Source organism: Melozone crissalis, unplaced genomic scaffold, assembly GCF_028551555.1.
Source record: "Melozone crissalis strain CALT ecotype California unplaced genomic scaffold, PUWL_Pcris_2 ptg000242l_1, whole genome shotgun sequence".
In the NCBI taxonomy this organism is placed as follows: domain Eukaryota; kingdom Metazoa; phylum Chordata; class Aves; order Passeriformes; family Passerellidae; genus Melozone; species Melozone crissalis.
The window spans coordinates 116,537-135,025 of record NW_026536001.1 but is presented as its reverse complement, the minus strand read 5'-3'; the positions used below and the strand labels follow the sequence as shown (position 1 = coordinate 135,025).

The 18,489-nt window shown below is 57.2% G+C and overlaps 1 protein-coding gene across 1 annotated transcript in view; it reads right to left on the bottom strand.

Annotated features, from left to right (window-relative positions):
- The window catches only part of ANKRD52 (ankyrin repeat domain 52), a 59,010-nt gene that overhangs the window by 34,650 nt on the left and 5,871 nt on the right, over window positions 1-18,489 (bottom strand). The window contains 11 exon segments of the mRNA XM_054294333.1: window positions 1,637-1,705; window positions 3,073-3,213; window positions 4,662-4,730; window positions 6,154-6,271; window positions 6,375-6,457; window positions 9,743-9,857; window positions 11,829-11,907; window positions 13,787-13,999; window positions 15,600-15,742; window positions 16,497-16,584; window positions 18,038-18,238. Coding sequence (XP_054150308.1) covers window positions 1,637-1,705; window positions 3,073-3,213; window positions 4,662-4,730; window positions 6,154-6,271; window positions 6,375-6,457; window positions 9,743-9,857; window positions 11,829-11,907; window positions 13,787-13,999; window positions 15,600-15,742; window positions 16,497-16,584; window positions 18,038-18,238 — 1,319 coding nt within the window.

The window sequence follows — 18,489 nt, the reverse complement described above, 5'->3', positions numbered from 1 at the left end:
CCCAGTAAATTCCCATTAAATTCCCAACAAATGCTCAGCAGAATTCCCAGCAAATTCCAATAAAATCCCAGCTAATTCCCATTAAATTCCCAGTAAAATCCCAGTAAATTCCCAGGGAAATTCCAGGAAAATTGCTATCAAATTCCCAGCAATATTCCCAGTAAAATCTCAGTCATTTTTAGCATATTCCCTGAAAATTCCCATTAAATGCCCAGTAAATTCCCAGCTAATTCCCATCAAATTCCCAGTAAAATCCCAGTAAAAAAAATCCCAGTAAATTCCCTTTAAATTCCCAGCAAATTCCCTTTAAATTCCCAGCTAATTCTCAGCAAAATGTCCCCAGCAAATTTCAGTAAAATCCCAGCTAATTCCCATTAAATTCCCATCAAATTCCCAGTAAATTCCCATCAAATTCCCAGTAAAACCCCATTAAATTCCCAGTAAGTTCCCAGCAAATCCCCAGTAAATTTTAGCAAATTCCCATTAAATTCCCAGTTAAATCCCAGTTAAATCCCAGTTAAATTCCAGTTCATTCCCACTCCATTTCCAGTTCATTCCCAGTTAATTTCCAGTCCATCCCAGTCTGCTCCAAATCCATCCCAGTTAATCCCAGCCTCTTCCCAATCCGTTCCCATTCCATTCCCAGTCCCTCCCAGTCCCTCCCAGTTCAATCCCAGTCCCTCCCAGTTAAATCCCAGTCCATTCCAGTTCAATCCCAGTTAATCCCAGTCCCTCCCAGTTCAATCCCAGTCCCTCCCAGTTAAATCCCAGTCCATTCCAGTTCAATCCCAGTTAATCCCAGTCTCTCCCAGTCCATCCCAGTCCCTCCCAGTCCCTCCCAGTTAAATCCCGGTCCCTCCCAGTTAAATCCCAGTCCATTCCAGTTCAATCCCAGTTAAATCCCAGTCCCTCCCAGTCCATCCCAGTCCCTCCCAGTTAAATCCCGGTCCCTCCCAGTTCAATCCCAGTCCCTCCCAGTCCCTCCCAGTCCCTCCCAGTTAAATCCCGGTCCCTCCCAGTTCAATCCCAGTCCATTCCAGTTCAATCCCAGTTAATCCCAGTCTCTCCCAGTTCAATCTCAGTCCCTCCCAGTCCCTCCCAGTTAAATCCCAGTCCCTCCCAGTCCATCCCAGTCCCTCCCAGTTAAATCCCGGTCCCTCCCAGTTCAATCCCAGTCCCTCCCAGTCCATTCCCAGTCCCTCCCAGTCCATTCCCAGTCCCTCCCAGTTAAATCCCAGTCCATTCCAGTTCAATCCCAGTCCCTCCCAGTCCATCCCAGTTCAATCCCAGTCCCTCCCAGTCCATTCCCAGTCCATCCCAGTCCATCGCAGTTCAATCCCAGTCCCTCCCAGTTCAATCCCAGTCCCTCCCAGTTAAATCCCGGTCCCTCCCAGTTAAATCCCAGTCCACCCCAGTTCAATCCCAGTCCATCCCAGTCCCTCCCTGTCCCTCCCAGTTAAATCCCGGTCCCTCCCAGTTCAATCCCAGTCTCTCCCAGTCCCTCCCAGTCCCTCCCAGTCCCTCCCAGTCCATCCCAGTCCCTCCCTGTCCCTCCCAGTTAAATCCCGGTCCCTCCCAGTTCAATCCCAGTCCCTCCCAGTCTCTCCCAGTCCCTCCCAGTCCCTCCCAGTCTCACAAGAACGCCTCCTTCAGCCTCGACTCCTTCAGGGGCTCCTCCTCGCTGGGTCCTGAGTGAGCCTCGGCTCTGCAGCGGCACCGGGGACACCGCGGGGACAATGGGGACAATGGTGACAATGGGGACAGGGGACAGTGACAGCGACCACGGGGACACCACGGTGCCACCAGTGCCACTGCGGGTTGGTGACAGTGACCATGGGGGACACCACAGTGCCACTGGGGCCACCACGGTGACAATGGTGACAGGGGACAGTGACCACAGGGACACCACGGTGCCACCAGTGCCGCTGCGGGTTGGTGACAGTGACCACAGGGACACCACAGTGCCACCACGGGTTGGTGACAATGATCATGGTGTCACCTCCAGTGCCACTGTAGGTCGGTGACAGTGACCACTGTGCCACCTTTAATGCAACCGCAGGTTGGTGACAGTGCCCAGGGTGCCACCCCTGTGTCAGCCCCAGTGGCATTAGTGTCATGTCAGGCTGGTGACAATGCCCGCAGTGCTCCCAGGTGCCACCTCAGGCTTGTGACAATGGCCACGGTGCCGCCAGGGTGCCCCCACAGTGCCCTTGGTGCCATGTCAGGCTGATGACAACACCCATAGTGCCACTCCCAGTGCCACCTCAGGCTGGTGACAATGCCCGCGGTGCCCCCAGGGTGCCCTCCCAGTGCCCCCAGCGCCACCTGGGGTTGGTGCCAATGCGCCCAGTGCCACCTCAAGCCGGTGACAACACCCATAGTGCCACTCCCAGGGCCACCTGAGGTTGGTGACAGTGCCCCCAGGTGCCATCTCAGGCTGGTGACAGCGCCCCGGTGCCCCTGGGGTTGGTGGCGCTGCCCTCACCTGCGGTAGGTGTCGGAGGCGGCCGCGTAGTGCAGCGCCGTGCAGCCTGTGCCATCACTGACAGTGCCCCCTGCACCCCCGGTGCCACCTGGGCTGGTGACAATGCCCTGGTGCCACCTCAGGCTGGTGACAATGCCCCCAGGTGCCATCTCAGGCCGGTGACAATGCCCCCAGTGCCCCCCCAGTGCCATTAGTGCCACCTCAGGCTGGTGACAGTGCCCCCAGTGCCCCCGGTGCCCCCCAGGTGCCCTCACCTGTGGTAGGTGTCGAAAGCAGCCGCACAATGCAGCGCCGTGCACCCCCACAGTGCCACCTCAGGCTGGTGACAATGCCCCCAGGTGCCACCTCAGGCAGGTGACAATGCCCCCAGTGCCCCCAGTGCCACCTCAGGCTGGTGACAATGCCCCCAGGTGCCACCTCAGGCAGGTGACAATGCCCCCAGTGCCCCCAGTGCCACCTCAGGCTGGTGACAATGCCCCCAGGTGCCACCTCAGGCAGGTGACAATGCCCCCAGTGCCCCCAGTGCCACCTCAGGCAGGTGACAATGCCCCCGGTGCCCCCGGCAGTGCCCCCGGCGGTGCCCTCACCTGCGGTAGGTGTCGGAGGCGGCCGCGTAGTGCAGCGCCGTGCAGCCTTTGCCGTCGGCCTCGTTGACGCCGGCCCCGGCCGTCACCAGCGTCACCGTGCACTGGTAGCTGCCGTTGGCCGCCGCGTAGTGCAGGGGGGTCCTGGGGACACGGCGGGGGACAAAGGGGACAGCGCGGCCTCAGGGACCCGCCCGGAGCCCTGCGCGCCTGCCAGGACCTGCGGGAGCCCGGGATGCCCCGGGAACCCTTCCAGAACCTTCCAGCACCTGCAGGAGCCCAGGACACCCCCAGAACCCTTCCAGAACCTTCCAGGACCTGCAGGAGCCCAGAACATTCTGGAAACCCTTCCAGGACCCTCCCAGGACACCTCAGGAACCCACTCAGGACCTGCAGGAGCCCAGGACACCCTGAGAACCCTTCCAGGACCCAGAACACCTCAGGAACCCTCCCAGGACCTTCCCGGGACACTTTGTGACCTTTCCAGGACCTGCAGGAGCCCAGGACACCCCCAGAACCCTTCCAGGACCCAGTAGGAGCTCAGAACATTCTAGAAACCCTTCCAGGACCCAGCTGGAGCCCAGAACACTCCCCCAGAACCCTTCCAGGACCCAGAACACCCCAGGAACCCTTCGAGGACCCAGCAGGAGCTTAGAACATTCTGGAAACCCTTCCAGGACCCAGCTGGAGCCCAGGACACCCTGAGATCCCTTCCAGGACCCTCCCAGGACACTTTGGGGACCCTTCCAGGACCTGCAGGAGCCCAAGAACATTCTGAGGAACCCTTCCAGGACCCAGAACATTCTGGAAACCCTCCCAGGACCTTCCCAGGACACTCTGTGACCCTTCCAGGACCTGCAGGAGCCCAGAACACCCCAGGAACCCTCCCAGGACACTCTGGGGACCCTTCCAGGACCTTCCCAGGACACTCTGGGGACCCTTGCAGGACCTGCCGGGGGTTTGGAGCCCCCATGCCAGGGATGTCCCAGGCAGGAGCGTTGGTGTCCCCTCAGGAACCCAGAAATGTCCCCAGCCCTGATCTGGGAGTTGGGGACACCAGGGAGTCCCTGCCCAGGTGGCCCCAGGTGACCCCAGTCTGGGATTTGGGGACATTGGGATGTCCCCAAGTGTCCCCAGATGTCCCCAGGTGGTCCCAGGTGACTCAGCTCTGGGATTTGGGGACACCAGGAAGTCCCTGCCCAGGTGGCCCCAGGTGACCCCAGTCTCGGATTTGGGGACATTGGGATGTCCCTGCCCAGGTGGCCCCAGGTGTCCCCAGATGTCCCCAAGTCTGGGATTTGGGGACATTGATATGTCCCTGTCCAGGTGTCCACAGGTGACCCCAATCTGGGATTTGGGGACATTGGGATGTCCCTGCCCAGATGTCCCCAGGTGTCCCCAGTCTGGGATTTGGGGACACCAGGAAGTCCCAACCCAGGTGGCCCCAACTGACCCCGAGTCTGGGATTTGGGGACATTGAGATGTCCCTGCCCAGGTGGTCCCAGGTGACTCAGCTCTGGGATTTGGGGGACACCGGGATGTCCCCAAGTGTCCCCAGATGTCCCCAGGTGTCCCCAGGTGTCCCCGCTCACCTCCCGAACTTGTCCCTCCTCCGCAGGTCGGCGCCGCTGCTCAGCAGCAGGTTCAGACATTCAACGTTCCTGCAGGGGACAGGGACACGGCAGTGTCACCCAGGCCACCCCAGAGTGTCACCAGGCCACCCAGAAATGTCCCTCAGGCACCCAGAAATGTCACTACGCCACCCAGAGTGTCCTCCACCTACCAGAAATGTCCCCATGCCACCTGGTGTCCCCCCAGCCACCCAGAGTGTCCTCATGCCACCCGAAGTGTCACCATGCCACCCAAACTGCCCTTCAGGGAACCAGAAATGTCCCCATGACAACTGGAGTGTCCCCACGCCACCCAGAGTGTCCCCATGCCACCCAGAGTGTCACCATGCCACCCAGAGTGTCCCCATGACAACTGGAGTGTCCCCACGCCACCCAGAGTGTCACCATGCCACCCAGAGTGTCTTCCAGGTATCCAAAAATGTCTCCGTGTCACCCAAAGTGTCCCTCAGGCACCCCAAGTGTCACCAGGCCACCCAGAAATGTCCCCCCCACAAGTGTCACCCCCAGAACCCGTCCAGCTTCCCATCCCTGCTCTGAGCAGCTCCGTGCCCTCGCTCGGAGCACTGTCCCCATGTCCCCATGTCCCCAGGTGTCCCCATGTCCCCAGGTGTCCCCAAATGTCCCCAAGGTGTCCCCAGCCTTTCCCGAGCTGTCCCCGCAAGTGTCCCCAAGTGTCCCCAAGGTGTCCCCAAGGTGTCCCCAGCTGTCCCCACCCTCCGGAAGCAGCAGCGTGCAGACAGGTCCCGCCCAGGCTGTTGGGGGTGTCCCCATGTCCCCATATCCCCAGGGATCTCCACATCCCCATATCCCAGGTGCCCCCAGGTTATCCCCATGTCCCCAAGTGTCCCCAAATGTCCCCAAGGTGTCCCCATGTCCCCCCACCCTCCGGAAGCAGCAGCGTGCAGACAGCTCCTGCCCAGGCTGTCGGGGTTATCCCCATATCCCCAGACTGTCCCTGTGTCCCCAGCTGTCCCCTCATGTCCCCAGGTGTCCCCAAGGCTGTCCCCAGGTGTCCCCACCCTCTGGAAGCAGCAGCGTGCAGACAGCTCCTGCCCAGGTTGTCGGGGCTGTTCCTATGTCCCCATATCCCCAGGTGTCCCTAGGCTATCCCAAGGCTGTCCCCAGGTGTCCCCAAGGTGTCCCCAAATGTCCCCAAGGTGTCCCCACCCTCCGGAAGCAGCAGCGTGCAGACAGGTCCCACCCAGGTTGTGCCCTGGCTATCCCCATGTGCCCATGTCCCCATATCCCCAGGTTATCCCCATGTCCCCAAGGTGTCCCCAAATGTCCCCAAGCTGTCCCCACCCTCCGGAAGCAGCAGCGTGCAGACAGGTCCCGCCCAGGCTGTCGGGGCTGTCCCAAGGCTATCCCCAGGTGTCCCTATGTCCCCTCCGGCTGTCCCCAGGTTATCCCCATGTCCCCAAGGTGTCCCCAAATGTCCCCAAGCTGTCCCCACCCTCCGGAAGCAGCAGCGTGCAGACAGGTCCTGCCCAGGTTGTCGGGGGTGTTGATGTCGAAGCCGGCGCTCAGCACGTGCTCGTTGCTCAGCGAGGACACGATGCTGTACAACTGACCTGGGGGGACACCGGCGTCACCCGGCCGTCCCCGAGGGCCACCCGGCTGTCCCCGAGGGCCACCGGGGCGGGGCTGGCACGGGGACGGGGCGGGGACGGTCACCTGAGGAAAGCAGCTTGCGACAACAGTCGGAGAACCCGAAGAGAACGGCCAAGTGCAGGGGGAACATGTCGTGGATGCCGCGCCTGCAGGGACGGGTGGGGCAGGAATGGGAATTTTGGGATTGAAAACCTCCTCAAGTTTCTTAATTTTGGCATTAAAACCTCCTCAGATTTTTGAATTTTGATATTAAAAATCTCCTCAAATGTTTTAATTTTGGCATAAAAAAACCTCCTGGATTTTTTCATTTTGGGATTAAAAACCTCCTCAAGTTTCTTAATTTTGGCATTAAAACCTCCTCAGATTTTTTAATTTTGATATTAAAAATCTCCTCAAATGTAATCTCCTCAAATGTTTTAATTTTGGCATAAAAAAACCTCCTGGATTTTTTCATTTTGGGATTAAAAACCTCCTCAAGTTTCTTAATTTTGGCATTAAAACCTCCTCAGATTTTTTAATTTTGGGATTAAAAATCTCCTCAAGTGTTTTGAGATTAGAATTTCCTCCGATGCTTTTAATTTTGGGATTAGAAACCTCCTCAAATGTTTTAATTTTGGCATAAAAAAAACCTCCTCACATTTTTAACTTTTGGCATTAAAACCTCCTCAAATTTTTAAATTATGAGATTAAAAATCTCCTTAAAGTTCTTATTTTTGGCATTAAAAACCTCCTCAAATTTTTTCATTTTGGGACTAAAAATCTCCACACATTTTTTTAATTTTGGCATTAAAACCTCCTCAAGTTTTTAATTTCGGCATTTAAATCTCCTCAAGTTTTTTTAATTTTGGCATTAAAACCTTAAGATTTTTCATTTCGGCATAAAAACCTCCTCAAGTTTTTTTTTTTTAATTTTGGGATTAAAAACCTCATTATTTTTTTTAAATTTTGCCATAAAAACCTCCTCAATTTTTAAATTTTGCCATAAAAACCTCCTCAATTTTGTTTTAATTTTGGCATTAAAACCTTCTCAAGATTTTTCATTTCGGCATAAAAACCTCCTCAAGTTTTTTTTTTTAATTTTGGGATTAAAAACCTCATTAATTTTTTTAAATTTTGCCATAAAAACCTCCTCAATTTTGTTTTAATTTTGGCATTAAAACCTCCCCAAGGTGCTGCCGGCCTCCTCTGGGAAGGGTTTTGGTCACTTTGGGGTCTCTGGCTCCTTGGGCAGCTCCTTTGTCCTGGTGAGATCCCACCAGGGCTGGATCCAGCCCTGGGATGGGACATGGGATGGCACCAGGACCCAGAACGTTCTGGAAACCCTTCCAGGACCCACCCAGAACACCCCAGAACCCTTCCAGGACCCAGCAAGGAGCTCAGAACATTCTGGAAACCTTTCCAGAACTCTCCCAGGACACCCCAGAACCCCTCCAGGACCATTTAGGACCCCAGAACATTCTGGAAACCCTTCCAGGACCCAGCCAGGAGATTCTGAGAACCCTTCCAGGAGCTTAGAACATTCTGGAAACCCTACCAGGACCCAGAACATTCTGGAAACCCTTCCACAACTGTCCTTGGACCTTTCAGGAACCCTTCCAGGACCCTCCCAAGACACTCCAGAACCCCTCCAGGAGCCAGCAGGAGACCAGAACATTCTGGAAACCCTTCCAGGACTCTCCCAGAACATTCTGGAAACCCTCCCAGGACTCTCCCAGAACACTCTGGAAACCCTTCCAGAACCCACCCAGAACACCCCAGAACCCTTCCAGGACCCATCCAGAACATTCCGGAAACCCTTCCAGGGTTCTCCTGGAACACCCCAGAGCCCTTCCAGGACCCAGAACATTCTGGAAACCCTTCCAGGACCCTCCCAGGACACTTTGGGAACCTTTCCAGGAGCTCAGAACATTCTGGAAACCCTTCCAGGACCCTCCTAGGACCCTTTAGGAACCCTCCCAGGACCCAGCAGGACCCAGAACATTCTGGAAACCCTTCCAGGACTCTCCCAGAACATTCTGGAAACCCTCCCAGGATCCTCCCAGGCCACTTTGGGAACCCTTCCAGGAGCTTAGAACACTCTGGAAACCCTTCCAGAACCCACCCAGAACACCCCAGAACCCTTCCAGGACCCATCCAGAACATTCTGGAAACCCTTCCAGGATTCTCCTGGAACACCCCAGAGCCCTTCCAGGACCCAGAACACCCCAGAACTCTTCCAGGACCCTCCCAAGACACTCCAGAACCCCTCCAGGAGCCAGCAGGAGACCAGAACATTCTGGAAACCCTTCCAGGACTCTCCCAGAACATTCTGGAAACCTTCCCAGGATCCTCCCAGGCCACTTTGGGAACCCTTCCAGGAGCTTAGAACATTCTGGAAACCCTTCCAGGACCCAGCAGGAGCACAGAACCCTTCCAGGACCCACCCAGGACATCCTGGAAACCCCTCCAGGACCCAGCAGGACCCAGAACATTCTGGAAACCCTTCCAGGACTCTCCCAGAACATTCTGGAAATCCTTCCAGGATCCTCCCAGGCCACTTTGGGAACCCTTCCAGGAGCTTAGAACACTCTGGAAACCCTTCCAGAACCCACCCAGAACACCCCAGAACCCTTCCAGGACCCATCCAGAACATTCCGGAAACCCTTCCAGGATTCTCCTGGAACACCCCAGAGCCCTTCCAGGACCCAGAACATTCTGGAAACCCTCCCAGGATCCTCCCAGGACACTTAGCTGGAGCTTAGAACATTCTGGAAACCCTCCCAGGACACCTTGGGAACCCTTCCAGGAGCTTAGAACATTCTGGAAACCCTTTCAGGACATTTTTGGAAACCTTTCTAGGACTCTCCCAAAACATCCTGGAAACCCTTCCAGGACCCAGAACATTCTGGAAACCCTTCCACAACTGTCCTAGCACCTTTCAGGAACCCTTCCAGGACCCAGAACACCCCAGAACTCTTCCAGGACCCTCCCAAGACACTCCAGAACCCCTCCAGGAGCCAGCAGGAGACCAGAACATTCTGGAAACCCTTCCAGGACCCAGCAGGAGCACAGAACCCTTCCAGGACCCACCCAGGACATCCTGGAAACCCCTCCAGGACCCAGCAGGAGACCAGAACATTCTGGAAACCCTCCCAGAACACCTTGGGAACCCTTCCAGGAGCTTAGAACATTCTGGAAACCCTTCCAGAACCCACCCAGAACATCCCAGAACTCTCCCAGGACCCAGCAGGAGACCAGAACATTCTGGAAACCCTTCCAGGACCCTCCCAGAACATTCTGGAAACCCTTCAAGGACCCAGAACATTCTGGAAACCCTTCCAGGATTCTCCTGGAACACCCCAGAACCCTTCAAGGACCCAGAACATTCTGGAAACCCTCCCAGGACCCTCCCAGCCCCCCCGGAAGGTTCTGGAAGGGCAGCCCGGGCTCACCTGGCAGTGTCAGCACCATTGGTCATTAACGTACTAATTAGCAGCTCGTGGCCGTATCTAGCAGCGACGTGCAGGGGGGTGTTGCCGTACTTGTCGGCACAGTCGATCTCACTGCCTGCGGGGCAGAGGCTCCGCTCTGTTCCGGAACGTTCCGCAATCCCAAATCCCGGAATTCCCACCCCAGATCCAACAATCCCACAATTCCCACCCCAGAAAAGGTTCTGGGCTCCAAAATTTCAGAATTCCCAAATCAGGGACATCTCCAAACCCAAAATTCCAGAATTCCCACCCAAGGGAGGGCTCTGGGCTCTGAAATCCTGGAATTTCCCCTCCAGATCCAAAAACCCCAAATTCCCATCCCAGATCCAACAATCCCACAATTCCCACCCCTGAGAAGGTTCCGGGCTCCGAAATCCCGGAATTCCCAAATCAGGGACACCCCCAAACCCCAAATCCCGTAATTTCCACCGCAGGGACACCCCCAGATTCAAAATCCCAGAATTGCCATCCCAGGCACAGATCCAGGCTCTGAAATCCCGGAATTCCCACCCCAGATCCAACAATCCCCGAATTCCCACCCCAGAAAAAGTTCTGGGCTCCAAAATCCCCAAATTTCCAAACCAGGGACGGATCCCAGAATTTCCAAACCAGGGAGAGATCCAGGCTCTGAAATCCTGGAATTCCCACCCCAGATCCAAAATCCTGGAATTTCCAAATCCGGGGACAGCCCCAGATCCAAAATCTCAGAATTTCCAAACCAGGGACAGATCTGGGCTCTGAAACTCTGGAATTCTCGCACCAGATCCAAAATCCCAGAATCCCCGCCCTGGGGACGGATCCAAGCACCAAAATCCCCAAATTCCCATCCCAGGGACACCCCTGGGCTCCCAAATCCCAAAATTCCCACTCCAGGTTCCAAAATCCCAGAATTTCCAAATCAGGGACAGATCCCAGATCCAAAATCCTGGAATTCCCATCCCTGAGAAGGTTCTGGGCTCCAAAATCCTGGAATTTCCAAACCCAGGGACAGCCCCAAACCCAAAATCCCAGAATTCCCATCCAAGATCCAAAATCCTGGAATTTCCAAGCCCAGGGACAGATCTGGGCTCCAAAATCCCCAAATTCCCATCCCAGGGACAGATGCATGCTCCAAAATCCTGGAATTTCCAAACCAAGGACAGCCCCAGATCCAAAATCCTGGAATTCCCACCCTAGAGAAGGTCCTGGGCTCCAAAATCCCAGAATTTCCAAACCAGGGACAGATCTGGGCTCTGAAACTCTGGAATTCCCATCCCAGATCCAAAATCCTGGAATTCCCACCCAAGGGAGGGCTTCAGGCTCCAAAATCCTGGAATTCCCATCCAGAGAAGATTCCGGGCTCTGAAATCCTGGAATTCCCACCCCAGATCCAAAATCCCAGAATTTCCAAATCAGGGACAGCCCCAGATCCAAAATCCTGGAATTCCCACTCTAGAGAAGGTCCCGGGCTCCAAAATCCCAGAATTTCCAAACCAGGGACACATCCGGGCTCCAAAATCCTCAAATTCCTACCCCAGATCCAAAATCCCAAAATTCCCACCCCAGGGACAGCCCCAGGTCCAAAAATCCAGGAATTCCCACAGCCAGGGACAGATCCAGGCTCCAAAATCCCCAAATTCCCACCCCCAAGGGCACCCCCAGATTCAAAATCCCCAAATTCCCATCCCAGAGATGGCCCCAAATCCAAAATCCTGGAATTTTGGAGGATGCTAACAGGAATTTTGGGGAAAAATACTGCAATATTGAAGGATCTGATGGGAATTTTGGGGAAAATATCGGAATTTTGGAGGATCTGATGGGAATTTCGGGGAAAAACATTGCAATATTGAAGGATCTGATGGGAATTTTGGGGAAAATATCGGAATTTTGGAGGATCTGATGGGAATGTTCTAATTTTATGAAAGGAATATTGGGGAAAACACCACAAGAGCCCCCCCTGGGGATTTGGGGTGATGGCTTGGGAAGGTCTGAACCCCCTCCCTGAGCCCCCAGGAGGTTCTGGAAGTTTCAGGGAAATTCGGGATCGGGCAGGAAAGGCCCCACTGACCATTCTGGATGAGGATCTGCGAGCGCGTGAACCGTCCGTGGATCGCCGCCATGTGCAGGGGGCTCTTCCCTTCCTTGCTCTGCAGGAACCCCACCAGGAGGGGCTCAGACACACCCCAAAAACACCCCAAAAACACCCCAAAAACACCCCAAAAATCCAAAACCACCCAACGCCCCCAGGAGGGGCTCAGACACACCCCAAAAACCCCAAAAATCCCAAAAACACCCCAAAAACCCAAATCCACCCAACGCCCCCAGGAGAGGCTCAGACACACCCCAGAACCACCCCAAAAACCCCAAAACCATCCCAAAACCACCCCAAAACCCCCAAAACCATCCCAAAACCACCCCAAAAACGCAAAACCACCCCAAAACCACCCTAAAAATGCAGAACCACCCCAAAACCACCCCAAAAAACCAAAACCACCCCAAAAAACCAAAACCACCCCAAAAAACCCAACACCTTCCCAAAACCACCCAATGTCACCAGGAGGGGCTCAGACACACCCCAAAACCCCAAAACCATCCCAAAACCATCCCAGAAACGCAGAACCACCACAAAACCACCCCAAAAATGCAGAACCACCCCAAAACCACCCCAAAAATCCAAATCCACCCAACGCCCCCAGGAGGGGCTCAGACACACCCTAAAACCACCCCAAAACCCCAAAACCACCCCAGAAACGCAGAACCACCACAAAACCACCCCAAAAATGCAGAACCACCCCAAAACCACCCCAAAAATCCAAATCCACCCAACGCCCCCAGGAGGGGCTCAGACACACCCTAAAACCACCCCAAAACCCCAAAACCATCCCAAAACCACCCCAAAAATGCAGAACCACCCCAAAGCCACCCCAAAAACCCGAAACCACCCAAAAACCTCCAACGCCAACAGGAGGGGCTCAGACACATCCCAACACCTTCTCCATCCTTCCGGCCCCAAAATCTTGAGGATCCCTCACCTGGAGCCACACCCCAAAACCTCCCCCATCCCCGAACCTCAGATCCCAAGGATTCTGGATCTGGAGCCACACCCCAACATCCTCCCCATCCCTCCAACCCCAAAATCTTGAGGATCCCTGACCTGGAGCCACACCTCCAACCCCAAACCTCAATTCCCTGACCTGGAACCACACCCCAAAACCTTCCCCAACCCCAAACCCTGATGTCCCTCACCTGTAACCACACTCCAAGAGCCCCCAACCCCAAGGTGCCCCACCTGTAACCACACACCAACACCTTCTCCATCCCTCCAACCTCAAACCCCAAGGATCCCTCACCTGTCACCACACCCCACCACCCCATAACCCCAACCCCAAGCCACCCCACATGGAAGTTGACCCCAAGACCCCCTGACCCCAACCCCGAGGTGCCCACCTGGAAGTTGACCCCAAGACCCCAAGTTGTCCCACCTGGAAGTTGACCCCTGGACGCCATAACCCCAACCCCAAGGTGCCCACCTGGAAGCTGACCTCAAACCTGAGGTGCCCACCTGGAAGCTGACCCCAACCCCAAGGTGCCCACCTGGAAATTGACCCCAAACGTGAGGTGCCCACCTGGAAGTTGACCCCAAATGTGAGGTGCCCACCTGGAAGCTGACCCCAAACCTGAGGTGCCCACCTGGAAGATGACCCCAAACCTGAGGTGCCCACCTGGAAGTTGACCCCAAATGTGAGGTGCCCACCTGGAAGATGACCCCAACCCCAAGGTGCCCACCTGGAAGATGACCCCAAACCTGAGGTGCCCACCTGGAAGCTGACCCCAACCCCAAGGTGCCCACCTGGAAATTGACCCCAAACCCAAGGTGCTCACCTGGAAGCTGACCCCAACCCCAAGGTGCCCACCTGGAAGTTGACCCCAACCCCGAGGTTCCCACCTGGAAGTTGACACCAAGACCCCATAACCCCAACCCCGAGGTGCCCACCTGGAAGCTGACCCCAAACCCGAGGTGCCCACCTGGAAGTTGACGTCGGCGCCGTTGTTGACGAGGATCTCGAGGCACAGGGCGCCGTTGGTGGAGACGGCGGCGAAGTGCAGGGGGGTGAAGCCCTTCTCGTTGGGCTGGTTGACGTTGGCCCCCACGTTGACCAGCTCGTTGGCCACCGCGTCCTGCCCCATGTAGCAGGCGATGTGCAGCGCCGTGTTCCCGAAGGAGTTGGGCTCGTCGATCTGTGGGACACGAAGGGGATGTGGGGTTTGTGGGGTAAACAGGGTCCATGGGGTCTGTGGGGTTTGTGGATCTGTGGGGTCAGTGGGGGCTGTGGGCGATGTGCAGCGCCGTGTTCCCAAAGGAGTTGGGCTCGTCGATCTGCAGGACACGAAGGGGATGTGGGGTTTGTGGGGTAAACAGGGTCTGTGGGGTCCATGGGGCCTGTGGGGGCTTTGGGGTCAATGGGGTCCTTGAGGTCTGTGATGTCCATGGGATCTGTGGGGGCTTTGGGGTCAATGGGGTCCTTGAGGTCTGTGGTGTCCATGGGATCTGTGGGGGCTTTGGGGTCTGTGGGGTTTGTGGATCTGTGGGGTCAGTGGGGGCTGTGAGGGCTGTGGGGGCTCTGGGCGATGTGCAGCGCCGTGTTCCCGAAGGAGTTGGGCTCGTCGATCTGTGGGACACCAGGAGGATGTGGGGTTTGTGGGGTCTGTGGGGTTTGTGGGGTCTGTGGGGTCTGGGGGACACGTGGGAGCAGTGGGGCTGTGGGGTCAATGGGGTCTTTGGGGCCCATGGGATCTCTGGGGCCCATGGAGTGCGTGGGATCCCTGGGGTCTGTGGGGGCTGGGGAGTCAATGGGATCTGTGGAGTCAACAGGGTCCATGGGGTCTGTGGGGTCAACAGGGTCTGTGAGGGCTGGGGGGTCCGTGGGGTTAACGGGGTCCATGGGATCTGTGAGGTCTGTGGGGTTTGTGGGGTCAACAAGGCCTGTGGGGTCCATGGGATCTGTGGGGTCAACAGGGCCTGTGGGAAACACTGGATCTGTGGGGTCAACGGGGTCTGTGGTGGCTATGGGGTCTGTGGGGTCAACAGGGTCTTTGAGGTTTGTGGTGTCCATGGGGTCTGTGGGATCCATTGGATCTGTGGTGTCCATGGGGTCTGTGGGATCCATTGGATCTGTGGTGTCCATTGGATCTGTGGTGTCCATGGGGTTTGTGGGGGCTGTGGGGTATGTGGATCTGTGGGGTCAACGGGGTCTGTGGGGTCTATAGGATCTATGGGGGCTGTGGGGTCTATGGGATCTGTGGGGGCTGTGGTGTCCCCGGGGTCTGTAGCATCTGTGGGGTCCATGGGATCCATGCAGGAGAGATGGAACCCATGAGGTCCGTGGGGTCTGTGGTGTCCATGGGGTCTGTGGGGGCTGTGGGGTCTGTGGGGGCTGTGGGGTCTGTGGGGGCTGTGGGATCTATAGTATCTGTGGGACCTCTGGGGGTTGTGGTGTCCATGGGATCTGTGGGGTCCAAGGGATCCATGGGGTCCAGGGTTTCCAGATGGAGAAAGGTGGATGAGGAGAACCCAAAGCTCCTGTCACCACCCAGGGGGAAGGAATTTGGTTCCTTGATCTCAGGGACCAATAAAACCCTCAGGATTTGGGATTTAGGTGGGAAAAAGGCAGCAGAGAACCACTCAGGGCTGCTCAGGGTGACAGAATTTGGATCTGCAGAAACGATGAAGTCCAGCGGATTTGGGATTTGGGACTTTGGGAACCACCAAGGTCTCTGTCCCCACCTGTGCAGCTCCCGCCCCACCTCTCCCAGCCCCGGGCAGGTGTTGGGCTCTCACCTCCACCCCCAGCCTGAGGAGGTGACGCACGACCTCGATCTGGCCGCTGGCGGCCGCCGTGTGCAGCAGCGTGTAACCCTTCCTGTCCTTGCACATGACATCGGCCCCGCGCGCCACCAGCAGCTTCAGCACCTCCAGGTGACCTGCGGGGACAGCCGTGACAGCAACGGGACAGCGGGGACAACGGGGACAACGGGGAGATGGGGACACTGGGGAGAAATGGGGAGACAGGGAAAAACAAGAGAGATAAGGGACACTGAGGACATGGGGGACATCAGGGAGATGGGGACACCAGGGAGATGGAGGACACCAAAGAGATGGGGGACACCAAAGAGATGGAGGATGCTGGGGAGATGGAGGATGCTGGGGAGATGAGGAGACTGGGAAGACTGGGGACACTGGAGTGATGGGGGACGCTGAGGACATGGGGGACATTGAGGAGATGGGGGGCACTGAGGAGATGGAGGACAGAGATGGGGACACTGGGGAGATGGGGGACATTGGGGAGGTAGGGACACCAGGGAAACTGAGGACACCAAGGAGATGGGGACACCAAGGAGATGGAGGACATTGGGGAGATGGGGAACATCAGGGAGATGGGGGACACTGAGAGGAGAATCCTTGTGACATTGGGGGGAGAGGAGGAACAGGAGAGATGGAGAGGAGGAATTTGGAAATGTGGAGAGAAGGGAGAGATGAAGAGAAGGGATGGGAGACAGAAGGGATGGGAGAGATGGAGAGGAAGAGTGGGAGAGATGGAGGGAACGGAGAGATGAAGAGTGGGAAATGTGGAGAGAAGGGAGAGATGGACAGGAGGAATGGGAGAGATGGAGAAGGGATGAGAGAGAGGGAGTGGGAGGGGAGGAGAGGGAGGTGGAAGCAGCAGGGAGCCCCTACCCAGGAAGGCCGCCCAGTGCAGGGGCTGTCTGTCCTTCTTGTCACACGTGCTGGGGCTGGCACCTTTGTTGAGCAGCAGGTTCACCATCTGTGGGGTGTGGGGACAGCGTCAGCAGGGCCACCCCAATTTCCCTGCCACCTCAATGTCCCTGTCAGTGCCCACCCCAATGTCCCTGTCCACCCCCGTCTGTGCTGACCCCGACGTCCTTGGCCACCCTAATGTCCAGGGCCACCACAATGTCCCTGTCCACTCCGATGCCTCTGCTGGCCACCTCTGTCTGTGCCCACCTCAATGTCCCTGCCCACCCTGATGTCCCTGCTGCCCACTCCTATCCCTGCCCACCCCAATGTCCCTGCCTGTCCCTATCCACCCCAGCATCCCCGCTGCCCTCCTCTATCCCTGCACATCCCGATGTCCCTGTCCATCCCAGTGTCCCTGCTGCCCACCCTGTCCCTGCACACCCCGATGTCCCAGCCCACCCCAATGTCCCCACTGGTCATCCTTGTCCCTGCCCACCCCAATGTCCCTGCCCCTATCCCTGCCCACCCCAACGTCCCCACTGGCCAGCCCTGTCCCTGCCCACCCACATCCCTGCCCATCCTGCCCACCGTCCCACCCCAATGTCCCAGCCCACCCTGTCCCTACCCACCCCAGTGTCCCTCCTGCCCACCCCTGTCCCTGTCCACTCCAATGTCCCTGCTCACCTTGATGTCCCTGCTGCTCACCTTGATGTCCCTGCTGCCCACCCCAATGTCCCTGCCTGTCGTTGCCCATCCTGATGGTCCCTGCCTATCTCAACATCCCTGCCCACCCCTGTCCCTGTCCACCCTTACATCCCTGCTGCCCATCCCTTTCTCTGCCCACCTCCGCCCCTGCCCACCCAGACGTCCCTCCCCACCGCTATCCCTGCCTGTCCCCATCCCTGTCCAGCCCAATGTCCCTGCCCATCCCAACATCCCTGCCTGTCCCTGTCCCTGCCCATCCCAACATCCCTGCCTGTCCCTGTCCCTGCCCATCCCAACGTCCCCACTGGCCACTCCTATCCCTGCCCAACCTGATGTCCCTACTCACTCTAATGTCCCTGCCCTCCCCAATGTCCCTGCCTGTCCCTATCCCTGCACATCCTGATGTCCCTGCCCACCCCAGTGCCCTTGCTGCCCACCCCTGTTCCTGCCCACCCCAACATCCCTGCCCATGCCAATGTCCCATCCCACCCCTGCCCATGCCAATATCCCATCCCACCCCAACGTCCCTGCCCATGCCAATGTCCTTGCCCACCCCTGCCCATGCCAATGTCCCAACCCACCCCAACATCCCTGCCCATGCCAATGTCCTTGCCCACCCCTGCCCATGCCAATGTCCCAACCCACCCCAACATCCCTGCCCATGCCAATGTCCTTGCCCACCCCTGCCCATGCCAATGTCCCAACCCACCTCAACATCCCTGCCCATCTCAATGTCCTTGACTACCCCGATGTCACCTCCCGCCCCATCCCCATCCCCTCCCGGTGTCCCTGTCCCCCTGTCCCCCCGGTGTCACCTCCAGGTGGCCGCTGTGCACGGCGTGGTGCAGCGCCGTGCGCCCGGTGCGGTCGGCCACGTTGACGGTGCTGAGCAGCGGCAGCAGCGCCTCCACGCACTTGGTGGCCCGGTTGGCGGCGGCCACGTGCAGCGGGGTCTGCCAGTGCTTGTCCCGCGCGTTGGCATCGGCCGAGTGCTTCAGGAGCAGCTGGAGGGCTTTCTGTGGGGTGCCAAACGGGGAAAGGCTCCAGACCCCAAATCCTGGCGGTCCCGGAGCTGGCGACCCCAAATCACAGCGGGGTTTTCTGCTGTGGGGTTTCCCTCTCTGGGATTGCCCACTCTGGGATTGCCCACTTTGGGATTTACACTCTGGAATTGCCCACTCTGGAATTGCCCACTCTGGCATTGCCCACTCTGGGATTTCCACTCTGGCATTGCCCACTCTGGCATTGCCCACTCTGGGATTTCCAC